This window comes from Lissotriton helveticus, chromosome 9 (genome assembly GCF_964261635.1).
Source record: "Lissotriton helveticus chromosome 9, aLisHel1.1, whole genome shotgun sequence".
In the NCBI taxonomy this organism is placed as follows: domain Eukaryota; kingdom Metazoa; phylum Chordata; class Amphibia; order Caudata; family Salamandridae; genus Lissotriton; species Lissotriton helveticus.
In genome coordinates this window covers 481,711,985-481,734,039 of record NC_136070.1, presented here as the reverse complement: position 1 = coordinate 481,734,039, position 22,055 = coordinate 481,711,985, and the positions used below count along the sequence as shown (strand labels likewise).

Genomic DNA, 22,055 nt, shown 5'->3' with positions numbered 1-22,055 from the left:
ACCTTGCTGCTGCATTCTGAAGGGACTGGAGCTTTGCCATCTGCATTTTATCTAAGCCCATAAACAGGGCGTTGCAGTAATCTAATTTGGAGAGAAAGAGACTCACCATCACCGTCTTCTGGAGGTCACATGAGATGAATGGGAAAATCTTTCTTAGGGTTTTTAGGAGAAAGAAACAGGACAATGTCAAACTATTGACCTGGGCTGAGAAATATAACTTATCATCGAAGATGACCCCCAGGTTCCTAACCTTAGAGACAGGAACCGGACATTTCCCAGCCTCGACTGGCCACCATGAGTCGTTCCATACGGCCCCCCCCCCAAATTCTATCACCTCCGTTTTGTCAGTATTAATCTTCAGAAAATTGTGGTTCATCCAGATAATGATCTCAGATAGGCAGGCGTGGAATTTAGCAGCTGTGACCTCAGGCTGCTTGCAGATGAAAATAACAAGCTGTGAGTCATCAGCATAGGATACCAATGCAAAACCATGTCTTCTGATGAGCCTCACTAACGGGGTGACGTAGATATTAAACAATGTGGGGTATAAAGATGATCCCTGTGGGACCCTGCATGGAAGATGAAAACTCTTAGACTCCAGTCCACCCCAGAGCAAACTTTGTTCCCTATCCTCCAAAAAGGAGGTGAGGAAGGCTAGGGCGGTATCCTCAACCCCCAGGTCCTTCAGCCGCTGCATTAACACCGTGTGATTCACGGTGTCAAATGCTGCCGATAGGTCTAGGAGTATGAGGACCGCCCTGCCCCCCTCGTCAACCACCCTCCGAATTTCCTCGATTGCAACAATCAAAGCCGATTCGGTGGAATGACAGGCGCGAAAGCCATGTTGGGTTGAGTCTAGCAGCTTGTAAGAATTTAAATAGTCACTCAGCACTTTGTTCAGTGATTTCTCGATGACCTTCGCCACCATGGGTAGTCCTGCAATCGGACGGTAGTTCTTTAGTACCTCCGGATTCAGATTGGGTTTTTTAAGCAAAGGCCTAATGGCCACTTGTTTCCACCGAGCCAGATATGATCCTGTTGTCAGTACTTGATTAATGAGGGGCGTCAGCTTTTCACAAATCTTCTTAGGGACTAGATGCATAATAGTAGGGGGGCAAGGGTCTCTATGAGAGCCTGATTTTATAGAGAGGAGCAGCTTTTGCACCTCCTCCTTTGCCATTTCTGGGAAACAGGATAACTTGCACTGCATCGGCGGCCGATCATCCTCTTCATTATGTCTATTGACATCCTGGGATCCCTGTGCATTTAAAAGGTCCTCATATATCACTTGCACCTTGTTTTGAAAGAAAAGGGACAAATTATTACACATCTCCTGGTCTGCCTTAAAAGCAGTTTTCTGCTGAGATTTTGCCAAAAAGTTGACCACTCGAAAACGTTCTTTATTAGAGTTGGCCGCGTCTCTGATTTTGGTAGTAAAGTAATGCTCCTTAGTGACGATTATCTCATTCTTATATTTCTGTAATGCATGGTTATAAATTATTTTACTGCTTTCACTGTAATCTTGTCTCCACCGACTTTCCGCTCTCCTGCATTCCACCTTTAGAGCTTTGAGCTGGGACTGTACCAAGGAGAGGATATCCTTGGCCTCCTTACAGTTAACTCTTTCTCAGGGGCTACCTGCTTAGCCGCCGCCTCAATCCATTCATTGAACAAGGATGCCGCAGCATCAGTGTCCAAAGAGGACAAGTCGGGGCCCGTGTCCAGCGCCATCTCAAAGTCACTACCCTGAACCTTTTTCCAGCCCTGAAGTTTTACTTTACCAGATTTGGTAACGGGCTCTCGAACAAGATTTGTGGTTTTGATGGTGAAATGGATGGCCTTATGATCCGTCCAAGTCAAGGGCAATATGACCCCCAGCTCAAGATCGGGATTACTTGTGAAAATGCCAGCTAAGGTATGGCCTGCCTTATGGGTCGGTTCAGTAACTAGTTGTCCGAAACCGTATGCCTCCAAAGTATCTAGCAATTTGGCAGAATCTGGGTTATCTGACAGTTCTAAGTGATAGTTAAAATCTCCCAGAATAGTGAGAGGCAAGGCGTCGGTACAGGACTCCAACAGTGTCTGTAAGGCTTGAGTAAAAGCTTGCCTTGCCCCAGGTGGGCGATATACCAAGAATCCCTGAAATGAGGTAGCATTATTTAGTTTAATACAAAAACGTAATGCTTCTGCCGGCAAGACTGATATGGATTCTGTCCGTATCTTACAATGCTCCCGGTATATGATAGCTATTCCCCCACCACGACCCTTTTCTCGATCTTGTGATAGGATGGCATATCCCTCTGGCACTGCAATGTTCCAATCAGGAGCGGCGGTATTGTCCGTCCACGTTTCCGTCAGGAATAATATGTCTGGGGAGGAAGCCTGAATCATATCCTCCACTTCATATTTGTGTTTTCCCATGGAACGGACATTTAATAAAATACATTCGGCAGTGCCTTGAGTTATCCCATGTTGGTCCTTGATAAGTCCCCCGTTATTGGTAGCCTTTCCCCATGTCTTCCTTCCTCCCAACCTGTCCAAATCCACTGACTCCTTAATCTGCAATTCCCCGGTCCTATTACTCTGATCAGACAGTTTGTTGCTGTCTATCAAAGGGTAGGGGGAGCAGTCGGCGACCTGACGCTCTTGAGTCATCGGAGCTGCTGTACCCAGGGGCCGAGAGGCAGTGTTCCGGGAGACAAGGAGCTGAGCTCGACTATACTTATACAGTAACGAACCCCCAGGGGTCCTGGCCCTCGGCCCGGGCCAGGCGTAGACAGGCGCAGAAAGGCTTGCCTTTGGCGTGCCGGCGGCGCGCCCGCTGCGCGGACGCCTCAGCATGCGTTTAAATGCTGTCGGCCAAGAAAAAAGTAGAGCGCCAACCCCAAGCGCAGTGCGTTCCCGCCTAACTTCCGTGTACCGCTGGGGTCTGGCGAAGAGGTCAGCAAAGCAGGAAAGTCAAGCCAGAAAAATGGAGGTAGCTTAATTAAAATTAAGAGGGCTAGTGGAATACACAGTATTTCTAAAACTGGTGCAAATACGCAAATTTAAAAACAAAGCAGCAAAGTACAATTTCACGGAGCACTCACACACACACAGAGGTACACTGCATCAGCAATACCTCCTATCTGCTAATCAAGGGGAAAACTCCATTGTAATTTAACATACTGGGAAAGACCCCCTTGCCTATAGTTGTACATCAAATTCTAAGACTTCTTCCTTTCTTTTCACATTATCGCCTTGGGCTTTATCCATTTAAAAGTGTCTCAGTTTGGGTATTCTGGTGACCTTACTCCAACGGCATTGAGTTTTTAGCTGTCATCAGAACGCCTCAATGCCAAATTAGGAACATATTATCTACCAGTCCTGTTAGCGCTAGGACAACTGTGTAAGTATTTGCAAGCTCTACACAATCTATAACATTACACAGTTAGCCCATAATCCAAAGTAATTCATCAGTTAGGGGGAGCCAGGCAACCGAATCTCCCCCAATGCATTGCCCATGATCTCACATATGAAATAATAGGTGATGCACTGGATATGCCACAAACATAAATGTCTCCCTCTAATTCGTTTAGACATAATTCTTGCCCAAAGTATGCCAATTACTTTACTCCCTTATGACAATATTAAGTTGGTCGTTAGAGACCAGGATGTAGTGGATGGTCTTCTAGCCCTGAAAGCCCGGTCTTTTCCTCCCCAGGACAATCTTATGCAATTTAAATCGACCCCAGAGCGATGGAAATTCATGCGCTGCTATAGGATGCCCCATACCCAAGGACACAAAGAATCAGGCCATTCTGTAAATCCTGGCAGAGGCGCTCTGAGTGTTACCTCGTGTAGTGTAACAGCTCCACACCAAGACTTCAGTATCTGTGTACAATGCCCTTCTGCAGGTCTTCTATGGGAAGTAAGCCATAACCCCCTTATTCCATCTACTATTACCTGTGCAGAGGGTTTCCTTCCATACCCGCTCCCGATCTGAGTGGGTTGGAAACCATTTCCAAAGCGATTTGGTTGGGAAGATTTCCTAACCGGATCATAATCAGGCCCTAGGGTTTGGAACGCCAGAGGTAGCCCTTAGAAACCTGAAGTCTGACACTAGGGAAGTGATCGTGGTCAGTATGGCTAAATATTTTATTTCCTGTCGTATTTTTTTTTCTTTCTTGCCAAATACTAACATTCAATCTTTTGGATATTTGACAGGGATTTTTAAGGAAACAGTCCACTATAAAAATAGCTTTGTTGGAAGGTTATCGATCTCTTAAATTCCACTGGGATTTAACGAGCTGGCCTTGTGTTGTATTGAAAAAATCACAACTAAATTTTAATAAGATATCTGATGAACTGTTAATCTTGCATGGATCAAATGTTTTTTTAATAATTGATGGTACTTAATTGTTTTAAATCCTGGAATGTCTATTTCATACTATTACATTGAGCTAGTAGTTATATTTTACTGTATGTTTTATGGATTTGTAATTCAAAATAAATATGTAATACAAAGAAATCCTTATTTACATTACTGCTGACTTCACTTCTGTCAGATAGGAATGCCATTCTTTCAAGCAACACACTGTCTATGGTAATAATATGCCACTTAACCAGAATCAGATGCACAAAACACTGAACAACCCCTGGTTGTTACAGATCACAGCTTCAGTCAGCAGGCTTTAGGGAAGAAAGGATTAGGATCAGTCAGTTTTCGATCTTTTTTTCTGGTAACAGACAGCAGTCTTTCTTCAGTTGTCTTGCTACACTGATGGTGGATCAGTGATGACAGATTACTCTTGCTACATCAAACTCACTTTGGACCTCAGGAGCATGTTCTCACAGTATAATCATAAAGGCGTTTGCTGACAAAAATTATTACATTTAAAGCAATGTGTATTACCCATTGTGATTTTGTTAAAAAGGGCCACATTATTCCTAAAGCTGGTCTTTTTCGCAACCAGATGCCTTATACAGCCTCAGATGCTATCTCACTGCATAACTAATTAGGGTGCAGTGCATAACCTGCAGAGTTCAACAAAAATTCCATTAACAATGCAGTCTTTATCAAACATATGTTGTATTACCAATGAGGCCTTTACCACAATTGCCTTTAGCACACATAATTGTAAGTATAGAAACACGCATATTAATTTGGAATAAACTAATTTAAAATGAATTTTAATGATGTAACAGTCATAAATTCCATTTAGATATATTTACTAGGTATTATGAGATGTAAGGGTAAGGTATGGGGAGGAGTATTAATACTTATTAAATTATAAAACGTAGGTATTATTATTTAAATTATATTTAGATTAATTAAACAGCAATGCATATTAGATTAACATTTGCAAAACAATCTTTTAGGAGCAAGATGTAGGGGATTACGAGATAAAGGGTGGGGAAGTGTATTAATACTCAGGTATTTATTAAAATAAGTGCATAATAATAATTTAAATTAATTTTAAATTATTTAAACATTAATGTATAATAGCTTAACATTTGCAAAGTAATGTTTTAGGAGTGGGATGTAGAGAACATGGGGTAATGGGTGAGAAAGTGTATTAACACTTATCAATTATTAACATGTCTATTTATGAATAATTGAATAAAAACATATTCAACATTATTTAAAAGAGTAATGTATATTAGTTTAAATTATGCAAAGTAAAGAAATAAGAGCGTGGTGTAAGGGGGTGTAGGGGTAATTGGTGGGGAATGGTATCAATACTGAGGTATTAATCATAATCTTTGAGTAATAATTATTGAAATTAAATACAATTATTCAAACAGCAATGCATATTAGATTAAACTGTGTACATTAATCGTTTGGGATGTAAAGGATTTAGGGGTACTGGCTAGGGAAGTGTATTATTATTCGAATAATATTTTGTATTATTCGAATAATATTTTGTAATACTTGTACATTCGTATTTTAATTCAAATATGAATTATTTGAAAACAATACACTCTTGTTTAAAATGTGCAAAGTATTGTGATTTAGGATATAGATGTAGGGGGTATTGGGTTGATGGGTGGGGACATTTATTGATACTCAGGTATTAATTATAATATTTGTGCATTGAATATTTAAATTAAATTACATTTATTTAAATAGTAATGTATATTTGTTGGAAATTTACAAAATAATATTTTAGGACTGAGATGTAAGATGATTTAGGGGTAATAGGTGTGTAAGTGTATTAATGCTCTGATACTAATTATAATGATTGTGCATTCATTACTTAATGTAATACATATTACTTCATTTAAATTAAAAATTGAAACAGGAATACATATATTTTATAATACTTATGAAAAACAGTAAACAAACCTTAAAAGTAAATAAAAGAAATATTATAGCATTGCAAAGATTTATAAGAAAATATAAAAGGTTGAATACATGCAACACTATTTGTCATTTAAAATAATTTTATTAAATAGAATAAAACAATAAGAGTTACGTTTAAAATATATTTTCATTTTAAAAAAATATTTTTGATTTGTAAGACTTAAATTATTTTAAATTACTCAATTTAAAACATTTTTGTTAAACAATTTCCCCCAATTTTCCATTCTTTTCTTTTCAATGGGAGAAAATTTGTCTTTGTTGATTTTACATTTCAGGTTTACTTTTTTGTTGTGTGTTGCTTTCTACAGTCGGAGTATTGCAGTCAATATCAGAAGCACGGAGGAGTTACAGTCAGGTAAGAGCAATCTAATTTGTTTAAAATAACATATTGGTTTGGAACTTGACTGGAACGAGAGATGAAGGGAGGTAATTAGGTGTTATACGATAAAAGTAATGTTTACATTGTGAATGTTTCTGAAGCTTTTTCCTTGAGAGTGAAGGAATGTATGACTAAAGTTCTATTTTCAAATTTTGTTTCTTTGTTTCATAGTATTTTAACTTTTTCAGAGAGTATGTCTGTCATCTTGGTCGCGGACAAAGTGATAGGTTTAATAAAGCTTTTTATACAATTTCACACAAGGGTGCACACATCGTTCCATGTGTTACATTGCATATATTTTTGCAAGTTTTGTATTGACTTGCGTTGTGCTGCGCAATGCAATTTCTAAGTTGTTCCATTTAAATGTGGTGTTTTATGTGACTCAGAAACATTCCAATGGTTTAGTAATTTTGTATAGGTTTTATAATGTTGTTTTCTCTGAGTATTTAATATGTATTCAATCACCATATCGTAGTTTAAGTATTTTTTTTATTCATTATAATTAATTTTTAGTACAAAGGATTGTGTGTTAAACGTATGTCTGGTATAGGTATGCATGGTTAAGGTATGTGTTATAAAAGTATTTACAATGTTATCAAATATAAATGCTTGGTAAAGGCATATGTGTGGAAATGTTAAGTGTGGTAAAGACTGCAGGGTAAAGGCATGTTTTGTAATGTCACATACCCTGGCAGGTAAAACTCTTATAGTGAGTCCACATCTAAAACACTTTAACCTTATCCAACACCAAATTGGACAGACATCGCTCCATTGGGTAGGCTCCGAGCATCTGATTCATTTGAAGCACAATCTCGCACCAACATGCACTGCATTTACCATGATGCATTGGGGCAAATTGAGTGCTGGATTGTGAGGCCGTGTGCTCCCACCCTCCTTCCATTTTAATGGTAATTGTCAGTCTAGACAGGCAACATAGCATATCAAATAGAGATCATTGATGATTGAATACGCAAGGAGGAATTATAGGATATACATGTTTTCTTTAGTGCAAGACATAAATATCTGTTTTTTGTTAAATGGGAAACATTACACTGGTTTGCCTTCAGATAAGTAGATGGGTATTCCTAGCGATAGAAATGACTATGCATTTATTTAGTTTTTTCACCGATTTTAGGGGAGTCTATTTTAAACCTTGGTTCTAAAATGCAAAATTAGACCTGTAATTGCATCACTGACGCTTCTCTTGTTCAGATGCACTAACGGGATTTATTCTCCCATAGCTGTTAATAGAGCATGTAAAAGCAAAAAAAGAAGGAAAAAAATCCGAATAACTGTATTATCTCGAAGGCATATTCTAAATATTTGGTTAATTTAGCACATTAAATGCTTTTTAGTGATTGTTCTAAAATGTATGTGTCTTAGAAGCAATTTGTAAATGTTGTGTACAGATGGGGGGGCTTAAAAGCCTTTTAGGTGATTGATGTAAAAGCTATTTGAGTAAACAAATAAGGGATTTGACCTTGAAATCATAACATTAAAGTGTAGCACAACTCACTGCAGAAATGGAAATAGGAACCGAATGATTGGTATAATAAATACCACAGCCCCTCATGCCCAGATCGTACACTATAGGTCTTTAGCAAAACCTCCAACAGGGTCATCTAGACCCATGTAATGTTACCGGGTGTGATAATGCCCTGGCGGAGAATATAATTGGCACCCAGCCACACTTATAATAATAATTCGAAACTAACTTGAGCAGACTGTAATTGCACACGTTTACACGCATTATTATCCTGTGTGCAGTGTTCCAGGTAAAATCTGATTCCAAACGTAAGACAATTGCATTGTGAGCTCAACTCCTAATTAGTTACTTCTAAAACAGGAACAAATGCAACACCCCCCCCCCGATAAATGTATTTTATGATGAATGGTTGGGTACAGGTACTTTCAGTCGGGTATGCCGAGGTGTCGGACGGATTTCACCTCGGATTTTTTGCATGCATACACTGACACACAAAAAAACACACAAACACGCTCTCTTCTCATCTGTTTTGAAAGCCCTGGAATTAGTGCTGGCACACTCTAAAGAATATGCGAGAGCTAATCTAATGAATATGCAAATTGACAAGTACGTCACAGGAAATTTCGACTGACTACCTGAGACCTCAGCGGCAGACAGAAACTTCACATTTGTTATTGACGGCAGGCTCTGCGAGACACATGTTGACGCATATCTATACAGGGCCGCACTAGACCCAAACCGACCCTGGCAAAGTGCTCGGCCGGGCCCCCTGGGGAGTTGGGGGTGCGGCGGAGCTGTTTGCCTGGGCCGGTTTTGGATGATTTTGTTACGGGGGCGATAATGCAGCTGCAAAAACGGCCTTGGAACATAAACGGACCCCCACCCTGGCGGCCCACCAGAGAAATGCCCGGTGCCCGCTACGGCCAGTCCAGCCCTGTATCTACAAGACACTCAAGAAGCACAGGGCCTGGGTTAACCCGGCGGCATGAAGGGCATGCTAACCCGGCGGCATGGAGGGCATGCAGGGACAATCGTGAGACGCCACTCACAGACCCGGAGAAGAAGCAGCCTACACCCTTTAAATTTAAATTGACACATTTTAACTTTGTACATCCCACCTACCTGATGCCAGTTAATCTCAGCAGGATGTATGCAGGCAGAGGGGCAGATTGTCCCAGATGTGGAAGGGAGGGAGCCTCCTTCTTACACATGGCATGGGAGTGCCCGAAAGTTCACGATTATTGGTTCAGGATGATTGCGAGGTTGTGGGGATGTGACTGTGTTGACAATTGAGGGACTGCCCGGAGAGTTCCTGCTTGACATCCTTAAGAAGCCTAGAGGAAGTAAAATGTGCCAGAAGTTTAGGCAGCTGGCATTACTCTTAGCTAAGAAAAGAGTTTCTATGTGATGACAGGTGTCAGAGCCCCTTTCATAACACTATAGTGGGCAATCGCTAAGAAAGGACATATGAAGCTTAGTCACATGGACAACAAGCTTCAGGTGGACTTGGAAACCTGGGCTTCACTACTAAGAACTATGCACCCGAACAAGAGGCGGAGGAAGGGCGGGGTGCACGGTCTTAGGGCACAGTCTCCTCTGGGCCGCAGGAACACACCGGGGGGTCGACTGTGACCGCCCTGAGCCCGCCCTTGATGGTCACTGGACAGTTGAGGTGGGGGGACAGGACTACATGGATGCTGAATGCTCCAAAGCAGGACTGCTCTTAATGTCAAGTGACAAATAGTTTCAGAAATGAAGACAAGGATAGGATTAGCCGAGAAGGGAATGGGCCTGGAGGGAGGGGCAGTTGATGTCTTTGTAAGGTATTAACTCGGCAGTAGAATGAACATGGTTAAAGTGCCATTACCTTTTTTCCCTATGTTTTATTTACTGTTTCTAATGTTTAAATCATTGTTAAATTCTATATTGAAGGAATACAATGTACACAGGTATATTGTGAATATGATATGATGTAATGCATGGAATACGGATAGATATTCAATAAACTGATTTTTTTTAATGGCCTGAGGCAGGGATGTGTGTTAATATGGATCTCCAGGGGGATTTGTCCTCGGTATTAACAGCAACAAAGAGCTTCAGTACCAATAGAGTGGTGTACAGGGCTCAATGGATCTGTTGTTGGGCTTGTTAGCAGGGCAGAGGCTATTGTTTTTTATGCCTCCTTTTTGGACAGAAGCCTCTTTAATATCTATTATATCCAGGCCAAGTATAATGAAGTGATCTTTTGGTTTGATGACCAATCATGGCTTAAATAAGACTTTTGAGAATTTCAGCTAACTGGTTGTTTTGCACAATTGCTTGAGGCTCAAAACTGCAAATGAGGGTACCACAATTTGGATGTCTGGTTCTATTGGATGCCTAGTTCAATTTGGATGCCTTATTCTCTAGGAAGATCAAATAACAAGATGTCAGATTCCTTTGGAAGATCAGATTTCCTGAGATCTCGGAGCTGATCTTTGGAATCTTGTTCTCAAAGTTCATCTGATTATTGCAAAGTTGGTTTGGGAGGAAAAGGGCATTTTGGCACTTCAGAAACTGCTATTTCCTGTACTATTTTAAAAAGTACTTTGGATTGGTTGATTTTTGGTTTATTTACAGTCAGAAAGTAAGCCTTCTTTACATATTGGTCTAAATCCATGGTATGGCCACCTATATGCTTTACTTTTGTTTTGTTTTGATGCTTTAAATTGAGCAGTAAAGTTGGTGTGTTGTGGTTTTCATAATTTCGTAATTATGTGCATGTGAATGTTTTAAAAAACCATGTATAAGCTGTTAACGCTCGTAATGTCCTATCACAAGCAGCACAGCCTTTCTAAGAATAGCTGGTATGCCATTGTTATCACATAACATGTAAAGCACTCTGATACCTTCGGGTCTAGCTAATGCTATATAAAACCCAAAATCATAATAATTATCTAATAAAATGTATTACGAGTTTACATTTACTTTTTACCATTCACATGTTTTTAAAACAGTCCACGCTGAGACTAGAACCCGGTTCCCCAGGTCTCAAGGATTTACAATCTATTACTCCCTGAACCATGTAAGAACCATTTGAGTAACGTAGCAAAATGGGAAGCGGAACCGCACAGTAAAGCAATTAAACTAGATTGGACACGATTCCACATGATGTCCTTCGAACACAACATGTTGCCTATTCTTTCACAAACAAAGTTTATGATCATTAATAGAACCTACTGGACCCCAGCCAGACTATATAAGCTTAAATTAGTCCAGTCCCCACAATGTTGGAACTGCAACTCTCAAACAGGCGAATTATCACACATGCTTCCTTCTGTCCAATGCTACAAACCTTTTGGAATAAAGTCTTCAAATATATCACTCAGACATTCAATATCTCCCAAGTTAAAGAGTTATCATATATTTTACCAAACTTCCTAGATCAGGTTTTAAAGGGAGAAGGTGACCACTTTCTGCTAGATTTAATGCTAACTTTGGCACGTAAAATAGTCCTGTACAACTGGAAAAGCTTTGGAAAAATTGCATTAAAAAAATGGCAAGAATGGCTAACCTTCATAAGATGAGTAGACAATATTGACTTACATAACTCCCCTTGGAAACCTAAATATAGGAACATATGGAAATCTCTTGATTTCGCCTACATGGTTTTTAAACCCCCTTGAAGCGTCTGACCCAAATGTGATTACAACCGGGTAAATCGCAGACCTCCTGGCAAGAATTCAAGCATTCCAACTAGGATTGAACTATGGTTAACCTATCAGAGCACTGTTAGAACAAGGAACCCAGCCCACACAAGTTAATAGGAGTGCCCCTTGACCCCAAGCTTGTTCTTTTACTTTATTCCATCAGTTACTTTTTATTGATTTATTTTCATCGTTTTCTATGCCTAAAGGAGGATAAATGTATGTACCAGGATTGTTAAATACTATGTTACATGCTTTCACCAATGATACAACTGGTACATTTGACACCTCTGTCTTCTTGATCACTACTTAGACCCTCTCAATGGGCCTAATGGACACTGGACGGCAACAGTTAAGCCAGCATGAGTACTCGTATCTGTTTTTGTAAACTATCGCTGCCATCTCATCTGCGATATTTGTAACCTGGCTAAGACAATCACCTAAACATATGTACCCTTACCTATTGTGGTTGGTTATTTCTTACATCGTCACTGTATCATTTGTAAAACCAGTGCCCAAGGTCATTCTCGGATCTACTTCCTCTATCAAATCTGAACTTTGATGTACTACTGGGGAAACATCCTTTACAACGCAACTTTCACCACGCAGTGCCTTTACGATGCAACTTTTACAACGCAAACCATAACAACGCATTGCGCTGGGGGGCGCTCTAGGATAGGGAATACGTTTAATTTACTATCCAACACCTTCCCTAGTGTCCACGGGGACTGGAGTTGGAATAGTAAATTAAACTTTCACTATCCAGCACACCAAAGCGCTATGCGTTGTAAAGGTTTGCGATGTAAAAACCGCGTTGTAAAGGCATGCGATGTAAAAGCATGCGTTGTAATGTCATACATCCGTACTACTGTAGTTGTATTTCCTTTGCCCTGTCTATTTATTTGTTTTGCATTTGTAAAACCAATAAAAGTTATTGAAATCAAAAGAAAATGCTTGAGTTATGTTCTGCTTGTATGAATGAATGAATGAATGAATGAATGAATTTATTGCTTGGTTACTCAAAACCATTACATTTAAAACAAGATACAAAAGTTAAAAGAATCGTCGTCTTAAAAGAAATTCTGTATAATTAAGATCAGAATGCTTGGGGACTAAGAGGAGTAATGTCCGTAGCCTTGCGGCCCAACGTGCTTCTGCTCAATCAGGGGGAGCGCCAGCAAAGACTGGTCCTGGCTGCCGCAAGCTTTAAATCCCAGCCCCTAACATCCATCTTCCCGAAAGCAAGGACCGCAACCAAAATCGGTCGATAAATGGCTCAGAAAATCACACAAATCGAACATCGACCACCAACAGATTGAACATCATGACCTGGAACATTGCAGGGATGATACAGCTCGTCCAAAACCAAGCCGCAGTGGCATTCTTGGAAGGGGCGGACATAATTTGTATCCAAGAAACTTGGGCAACAAAATCTATATGAATAAGAGGGTACGCAGAATACTGCAAACCAGCCAGCAAGAATAACATATTTAGAAGACCCTCAGGTGGGATATCCATCAACATTAAGCACTCGCTGAACCTCGAATTCATGGAAATAAAAAGCCTATCAAACATGTTCTTGGTGGGCATTTTGAAAGGCCTCCACTCGACCAACGGCCCACTTTAAATACTGCTAATTAACGTTTATTACAATCTTCATGGGCCGGGGCCAAGGATAATTTGATCTTGTTAACAAGTCAGCTAGAAGCTCTGCCACTACAACATCCTTTATCGGACTGTATCATCCTTGGCGACCTCAATATACACAACATAGGCGTCATGGCCACACAAAGCCACCACCCTGGGGCCAGCAACGCATTGAACGCTTTAATAAAATCCTACAATCTGGCAACAGCCCACTCCGGCCTCTTAAAGAACAACCCTGGGGCTTTCGTTGCCCCCACTTACAACAATCAAACAACGATTGATTATATCATATTAAGTGAAAAATTACAACTTTCGATATCGATCACGCCGCTTTAACACTCACAGTGAACCTCACAGTAGAAACTCGACATAGGACACACTGCATCGGGGCTCTAAACGGTGAAGAATTGTACAAGCTACCGAGAAGAATAAAATGGGGGCCAGTTCCAATCACTAAGTTCAACTAATGGATAAATACATAGGCAGGCTGGCCATCAAGCGCCCATAACAAGGGCGTAATAGAAGAATGGGACAGATTCGCCTGGAACTTAGCGTCTTTGCTTCGAGGAGACACAGCAAGTACAAACCGATGGCATCCACCACACATACTTGGATTTATTCCGGCAATCAAAGAAAGCGCCAGACAACTAAATGCCAAACGCAAAGCATACTGGAAAAACGGCACAGCATCGGACAAAATGCTACTAAAAGAAGCAGCAAAAAGTCATTCAAAGAAGGTGTGGGCCGCAAAACGCGAATATTCCGAGGGACAATGGCTGAAAATCTTTGACTTGCTGAGACCCTGTAAATCCCAAGAGTTTTGGAGCTATTTAAACACCTTAACTCAAGGAAAAAATCATAGAGAGAACTCCCTCGACGTAAACACATGAGTCGGCCAGGATAAATCTTTATACAAAGACGATCGAAGTAGATCTTACTTAAATAAAGCCCTCGCAGGGAGTGAAAAAATAGACACCACAGCCCACACAACGGCCGTTCCAGAAAAATCTTTAGTCTCCAAGATTCTAAAAAAAATCTGACAAAACGGGGCACCGGGCCCCAACGGCCTTCCTGGCTCTCTGTTCAGGGCGAACATAGAATTCTGGTCTGAGAATTTGACACAACTGTACACAGAATGTTGGTTCCTGGGGGACGTTCCAGACTCCTGGAGAGGGTCGCTTCTGCACCCAATACACAAGAAAGGGCCGAAATCTGACCCGACCAACTACCGCATGATCGCCCTGCTGGATATCGAGGGCAAGGCCTACGCGAGTACCATTTTGGCAGAACTAGCAAGCTGGGCGAGTGCAGAAGGCCTGCTGCCCCTCTTTCAAACAGGGTTTAGACCCGGGGCATCAACCTTGGACAACATAACAGCTCTTTCATACCTAGTCCATCAAGCACTGTCGCGCAAAAGCCTCCCTCTCTTCGCTTGCTTCATTGACTACTCTGCAGCGTTTGACGGGGTAGACCGCGCAATCCTTTGGAAGAAGCTGGCACTTTGGAACATCAACCCAGCCCTATTGAAAGCAATTCAGTCTCTGTACCAAAGAACGTGGGTCAGAATTAAACTTTCGAGTGACTCCGCTTCAGAGAAAATTAAAACAGACCGCGGCCTAAAGCAAGGGTGCGTCTTAGCACCGCTGTTGTTTAATCTATTCACAGCAGATATGGACCAAGCCCTGATTGGAGCCGCTCTAGCTACATCGAGGATTGGGGGCACTAAAATACAGTTTACGCAATATGCCGACGACTTGGTACTTTTGGATCACACCAAAATAGGCCTACAAAAGGTACTGTCGGCCCTGGCAATCTATAATGATAAAAACAAGCTGGTGGCCAATCCATCTAAATCCAAAATTGTAATCTTTGGGCACTACCATTAAAAAAAACTAGCAAAATGGAGCCTCAGCTGGCTGACTCTGGAATGCACATAGCAATATAACTACTTGGGCTTCTGGTTCCACGAATCGGGGCGCCCTGGAGTTCATTTAAGGAAAATTCAAACCAAAGGGAAAGCCATCATTTATGCACTCTGCAAACTACAAGCCACCCTACACAGCCCTACAACGATGGCCATGTTCTGCTTGTAGTTTTCCTTCAATTTTTCCAGTTTAGAAACATGTCTTTTCATATTGGTCAGAGTTAGACTTCCTCATCAGGCATTCAAAGAGAGCAAGCGAGAGAAAAACACATTCATGGGGGAATAAGAAGGAAGATAAAGACTGGCAAAATGTCACAAAGGGAGAAAAACTGAACCTGCAAGAGTAAGAAAAAATGGCAGGGATTTTCTGGTAGTGGATTAAAGAGGAACCGAAACTGAAGCCCTCGTTTTCGGCGCTTGGACATTTAATAACACCAGCTGATGGTTTCTGAGCAAAGTTTGGGCACTGCAACTCATTCTTGTATTATTTCACTCTCATCTGTTTAAAATGGTTAATTACTATGACAGTGGTTCAAGAAAAAGTTTCTATTTATTAACCCCTTCCACGCTGATGACGAGCTGGGCTCGTCATGAGGTATCCTCCTGCTACGCTGATGACGAGCCCAGCTCGTCACGTAAAATGCGCTTTCGCAAAACTCCGCGTACGAGCGGAATTCCGCCCGCACGCATGCGGTTAAGGAGGTTGTGAAATGTATTATTAAACCAAATCAAAATGAATATGGTTATTTTGCATGTCATTATTCATGACTACAAGGGTGTGTGACAAAGCCATATTTTATCATCAAAAGTCATGCAGTAGCCTGGATCAGCAACAAAAATGTTTGGTAACCTGATTACCTCACGTCTGGCCTGCTTGTAAATATTTTGAATTCAGTAATAATACCACTGTAGATGCACATTAACTGCCTTAGTAACACATAAACACTACATTATCACAGCAGAAAGTGTTTGTTGCAGTAACATGACCTCATCAATGCATAAAATGATTTACTTTATTCTACCCATCTCAAAAGTGCTAATTTTATCTCCAGTTGACTATCAACAGAGTAAAAGCCCGAGGTCCGATTTAGAGTTCAGCGATCAGGGTACTCCATCAGAAACATGATGACTGACAGTGTCAGCCAAAATCTCGGTCTAACTGTAACATTTAGAGTCAGACAGACAGTCAACTTTCCATTGGTGCTGCCCCCATGGCTCTGCTGGAGGAAAACGTATTCCAACAGCCTGACAGAGTGCTGGCCGTCTGATTATGGACATTAGACCATCTGCTCTATTTATAGCTGCTGATCTATTGTCCTTTTTTTCTATCTGTTACCACCAGGAAAACCTGTTGGTGACAAATTGAAAAATTAAAATAATGATCCCAGATATTTGTTTTTTTCAGAAACAAACTCTGGCAGTTTGTTTTTGAGAAAAAAAAAGCTTGGCGATCGGCCGCCTTAACAGACAGCAATTGTCTAGAGGTAAGCTTATGGTGATCTCTGAATTTGGCAGGCTGTAGATAGGCTGGCAAACCAGTGCTTAATTTGAGCTAGTGATTTCTGGTACTCGGCACCGGCACTTAATTGTCAACACCGACACTTATGACAATCAACCAACTGGTGGCACAGTCTGTCTTATTTTACATAAACACAACAACAGTTGTTTAATAATTCAATATACATTAAAAATGACTAATTCTTGATGAGCAAGTCATTCTTTTACCTTTGGGAGGCCTGGAATAGTCTGCATTGTCACACTTGTAGAAGTGTGATGGTTAGTAGTTGCGTTGGTACTGTCATTGGCAGCACTGGCAGGGGCAATGGGTGGCACCACCTGACAATGGCCCTAGCACATTTTTCAAAAGTTCTTTTGTTTACAAATTAAGCACTGCAAACATAATGTCCTCTGCTATCCTAACTGATAGACTACCGCCTGCGAAACTCTAAATCAGGACTTTGGTCAAGCATGCTGCATGAGTGGCGAGTGGTAATTAAGGTGGGAAAAGAGTACGCGAGACCAGCGTACCCTGCGGAACCACACGCATGGCTTACATTCACGGACAAGCTTTCTAAAAAAATCTCTGAACATTCCCAGATTCATACCAAGAATTAAATAGTGTAAGAATACATGTTATCATGCCAGCAGCCCATACCGTGGATTCTATTTTGCTTGGTCATTTCATGACTCAATGCTTTGCCCTGAAGAAGTCTGCTGTGATTGAAACAGCATAAGACGAAACACATTTTGGCAAAAGGGCATTTCTATGATGACTAAATAATAAGAAATACTTCTAAAACCACAACCTCGGTTTGGGATTTCTGTGTGCTGAGAGACATTGAGAGGCTGAAACGATTGGATCAAGTGGGGTGGACTGAACTGGGGTGCAGTGGTTTGGATTGGGATAGAGTGGGGAAAATTGGAGTAGAGTTGGGCAGATTGTTTTCGATTGGAGGGGCAGACTGGAGTGGGGCAGATTGTTTTGGATTGAAGTGGAGCAGATTGTTTTGGATTGGAATGGGGCAGATTGGAGCGCGACAAATTGATTTGGATTGGAGTGGGGCAGAATGTTTTGGATTGGATTGGGGAAGACTATTTTGGATTGGAGTAGGGCGGACTGGTGTGAGGCAGATTGGAGTGGGTCAAAATGTTTTGGATTGGAGTGGGGTGGATTGTAGTAGATTGAATTGAGTGGGGTAGATTGGGGAGGGAGTAGGGTTGATTGGATTGGTGTGAGGTGGATAGGATTAGAGTGGCATAGATAGGATTGGTCTGGATTAGGATGGATTGAATTGGTGTGGGATTGGAGTGCTGTGGATTGTTGTGGAATGGAGTGGGGTGAATTGGGAAGGAGTGGGTGGATTGGGGAGGTGAATTAGATTGGAGTGGAACAAATTGGAGTGGGGCAACTGGAGTGGGCAGATTGTTTTGGATTAGAGTGGGGCAGATATTGTTGGATTGGAGTAAAGCAGATTGGAGTAGGATGGATTGAAGTGGGGCAGATAGATTTGGATTGGAGTGGGGCAGATTGGAACGAGGTTGATTGGAATAGGCAGATTGATTTTGATTGGAGTGGGGCAGATTGTTTCAAACTGGTTTGGGGCAGATTGTTTTGGATTGGAGTGGAGTAAGTTGTATGAATTGGAGTGGGACAGGTTGGAGTGGGGCAGATTGTTTTTGATTGAATTGGGGCATATTGCAGTGGGGTAAATTGTGTTGGATTGGAGTGGTGCAGAGTGGAGTGGGGCTGACTGTTTTGGTTGGAGCGCGAGAAATACGCAGTTGTCAAGAAGAAGTCGCGATGGAGGAAGAGGGAATCCCGGGGACACCGCCGATAAGGTAAGTGGTTTTGAATTGTTCTTTTTTAACATTTTAATAGTGCGGGCAGGAGGCGGGTGGAAGGCCAACTCCGCTCCGCCGCGAGTGTGTAAAGATTTGTCTGCTCTGCCTACTTCGCGGAACAGGCAAAATTCCGCAGATTCTGTGGGCGGAACGGAGTTGTCCACCCACCCCTACAGAATAGTACCTCAATCATATCTGGACCAGCGGTTGGACACTGATTAATCAGGGCTTGGCCCCTGCTCCACAAATAGAAACGTAAATGACGACTTACGAGACTGCAAAGAAGAGTGGCGGGCAAACCAACACATGGAAAGCAACAGGAGGGCTCCAAGCCTTTTTCTGTATACAAGAGCATCTCGCAAGCGAGACGCATGAGCTAGTGCATGCTCTCACAGGCTCAACCCTAAACAGAAATGACTTTCGATTCATTCATTCAGTTCATAAAAAAGTTATCAAGCTAAGTAAATGCCGTTCACTATCAATATCCATTCACATTTCCCACCATAGGCACAGGAAGATGTCCTTGAATTAATATCTGTTGTTTTCATTTTCCAAATGGTGTACACTGACGAACGAAGCATAAGTCTTCTTACCCGCTTGAGTGCTTTAATTTCTGCTGTGTAGCCAGCTGCTGCTTTCTGTTCCTTTCCTATTTCTGAAACAAGTTGGACTATTGTTTCTCTGCTGGCTTTCAACTCCATCTGCTGGCTGGCTAATGCTTCCTCGAGGCTTGCAGTTCTTGATGTTTCATTAAAATGGTCTTTCAGTAGCTCTGAAACCTGTATGAAGGATTGGAAAAACCTTTGTGCTATTAAAAATCAACTGGGTATAAAACAGCGCATTCAGTACTTGCCTATGACTAACAAAGACATGCCTATATCACGGAAGCAGTCCCTGTCATGGAGAAAAAGCATTACATAAACAAACACAAGACGGTTTTGAATTAAGATCATGTATTGTTAGAAGTACATTTTTCTGAGCGGTAAGGATAAAGCTGCCTTTGTGATGACTATTACTTTACCATTATCAACTGCCTAGTATTTCTGTCACTAAGCAGCAAGACCCAAACTGTCTCTAGGGATGGCTTTAACCCATTTAGCGTGGCGCAAAATCCTCCCCGCTGCGGGCGTTCTATTGCGCGGGCGGGGCCGCGTCGGCCAACGGATGTGCGCAGCACTACTGAGGTAGTGCTCGCGACGGCCGTTGGCCGACGGCAGAAACGAAGGGGTTAAAGTGCTAATACTGTGTACGCATGGACAGAGTACAGCATAACATAGAACGTCACTTCCGTACTCACGTCCTCATCGGTTATAGGAGGCAATCAGTATGAGCTTCAGTTGTGGCCGGCATGACTCGCGGGTGGGAGTCGCAGGGGGGGGGGGGGTAATTTAATAATATTAAAAAAGGTATTGCATAGAAACAACGAGATTATTGTAACCTGTAGGATGTATTGCAGCCTACATGGACAAGGGCAGAGAACGTGCATGAATGGTTTGGTGCCCCAGAGGACTGACCAAACCAGTCATGTGCACTCAGGAGTGGCCAGCCCCGCCCACCCGCTCACCCACAACCAAACCCTTGTTGTACTTCAAGACTTCAAGAAAGCAGTGGGGCGAAGCTCCTCTGCCCTAGTGGAGGACCTGCCCCTGATGAGCTTCTTGACTGATGGTAGAGGTGTCGGCAAGAGAGCATTATTAATAGGGAAGAGCCTATGACTAAGGCCCTCATTTTAAGTCATAGTGGAATAACGTCAAGTGATACAATAAGGAGATTCCTAGGGGTTGAAAGGTCAGTCCTTTAAAACACACTCTGCTGTGCAATGTAAGGGTTGGGTAGAAAACTCTTGCCCCCTCTATGGAGAGGAGATCTCTATAATCTATTGGTAGTTGATGTCACTCCATGGGAGGTAGTGTAGTTACGTACACCAGACCAGGTGAGGCCAGGCAGACTTTACCATGATCACAGTGTACACTGACTGGGCTACACTTGATAATATGGAGCATTCTCAAAACCAAGGGATAGGAGGGAGCGCATACAGAAATACAAATACCCCTGTTCAGTCCTTCGTTCGCCTGCCCCCAGGGACTTGGGTGCTATACCCCTCAAAGTGTATTTGAGGTTTTACTGAGTTACCAATATATTTATGGGACAGCACCAAGTCCTAGAGTAGTGGTCACGGATATGACAAGCTGATAAGCCAACCCAGACTCCTTCAGGACAAAAACATGTGTAGATGTCTTGTAAATCCATTGGATACATTGAATCATTGCTCTGTAGAGCCACCAACATCTAAGATGGAATTTGGAGCTTTAACGTTTGCAAGACTGGAACTGGTAGAGATCGTAAAGATCCATGATGTGGGAAAGCCTTCCTCCACTTTTCATTACAGGGAAATAATTCAAGTAATATCCTCACCTCTTTTCTTGGAGCAGGACTGGCTAGTTTTCTGTTATGGATCAGAGCCTCACTGCATTATATAAATGTTAATGGGATGGAGACTGTTACACAGGTGGCCTGGTAAGCAGAGGTTGTGTCAGCTGTAGAGCAAATCCCTTCTTCTCCACTGAGAGGACCCATATGACATTAGTTAGCTGGGTGAAGTGGAGTTAACAGGCGGAAAGGTTTCTCCTCACTGACTTGTTTGCCTTGTTTCTGGCTGGGAGAGAAAGATTTTTCCAAAGCATCTCCTCTTCACAGACCTGCTTCTTTAGGACAAGGAGCATCCAGCAGATGTCTTCCGTTGAAAAGACTTCTGATTCTTGAAAGTCTGTAAAGCTTTCCCCAGCTGGAAAAAAGGAGAAGGTTAGGACTTGGTGGCCCTAGGCAATTCAGTGCTGTCGGTCTTGTTTCATTTGGAGGATATCATTCACTGAGGTACTTAACTAGTTCTTCCCACTAAAGGGTAGGCAAATTACCTTCTTCAGGGACTCTAGCATCATATCCAAAGACATGAGCCTTGATGACCATTGGATGGGCAGGTCACTGCTCATAGCTCTGGCGCCTATGTCAATCAGGATCATGGGCATTATACATTTCTGTTCTACAGCTTCTTTGCCAGGTTCATGGACAAGTACTCTCCTTTTACATACTGCTGGAGCATGGAGCATAGTTGTCCAATTTCTGCCAGAGAGGGCCATGTTCGCACTGGCCAGCTGCAAGGAGTACCACATTTAAGGAACTTATTAATGAATGCCTCCAGACACTCAGCCTCCTTGTTTATGTGGGACAGCATTCTTTGTGAGAAG

At 42.0% G+C, this 22,055-nt stretch overlaps 1 protein-coding gene across 2 annotated transcripts in view; it reads right to left on the bottom strand.

The window, feature by feature from the left end:
* Positions 1-22,055, bottom strand: part of LOC144781452 (coiled-coil domain-containing protein 170-like) — a 782,697-nt gene that overhangs the window by 401,561 nt on the left and 359,081 nt on the right. For both annotated transcript variants that reach the window (XM_078660314.1, XM_078660315.1), the window contains exon 7: positions 19,404-19,589. In XM_078660314.1, the coding sequence (XP_078516440.1) occupies positions 19,404-19,589 (186 nt within the window). The remainder of the gene's footprint in view (positions 1-19,403; positions 19,590-22,055) is intronic.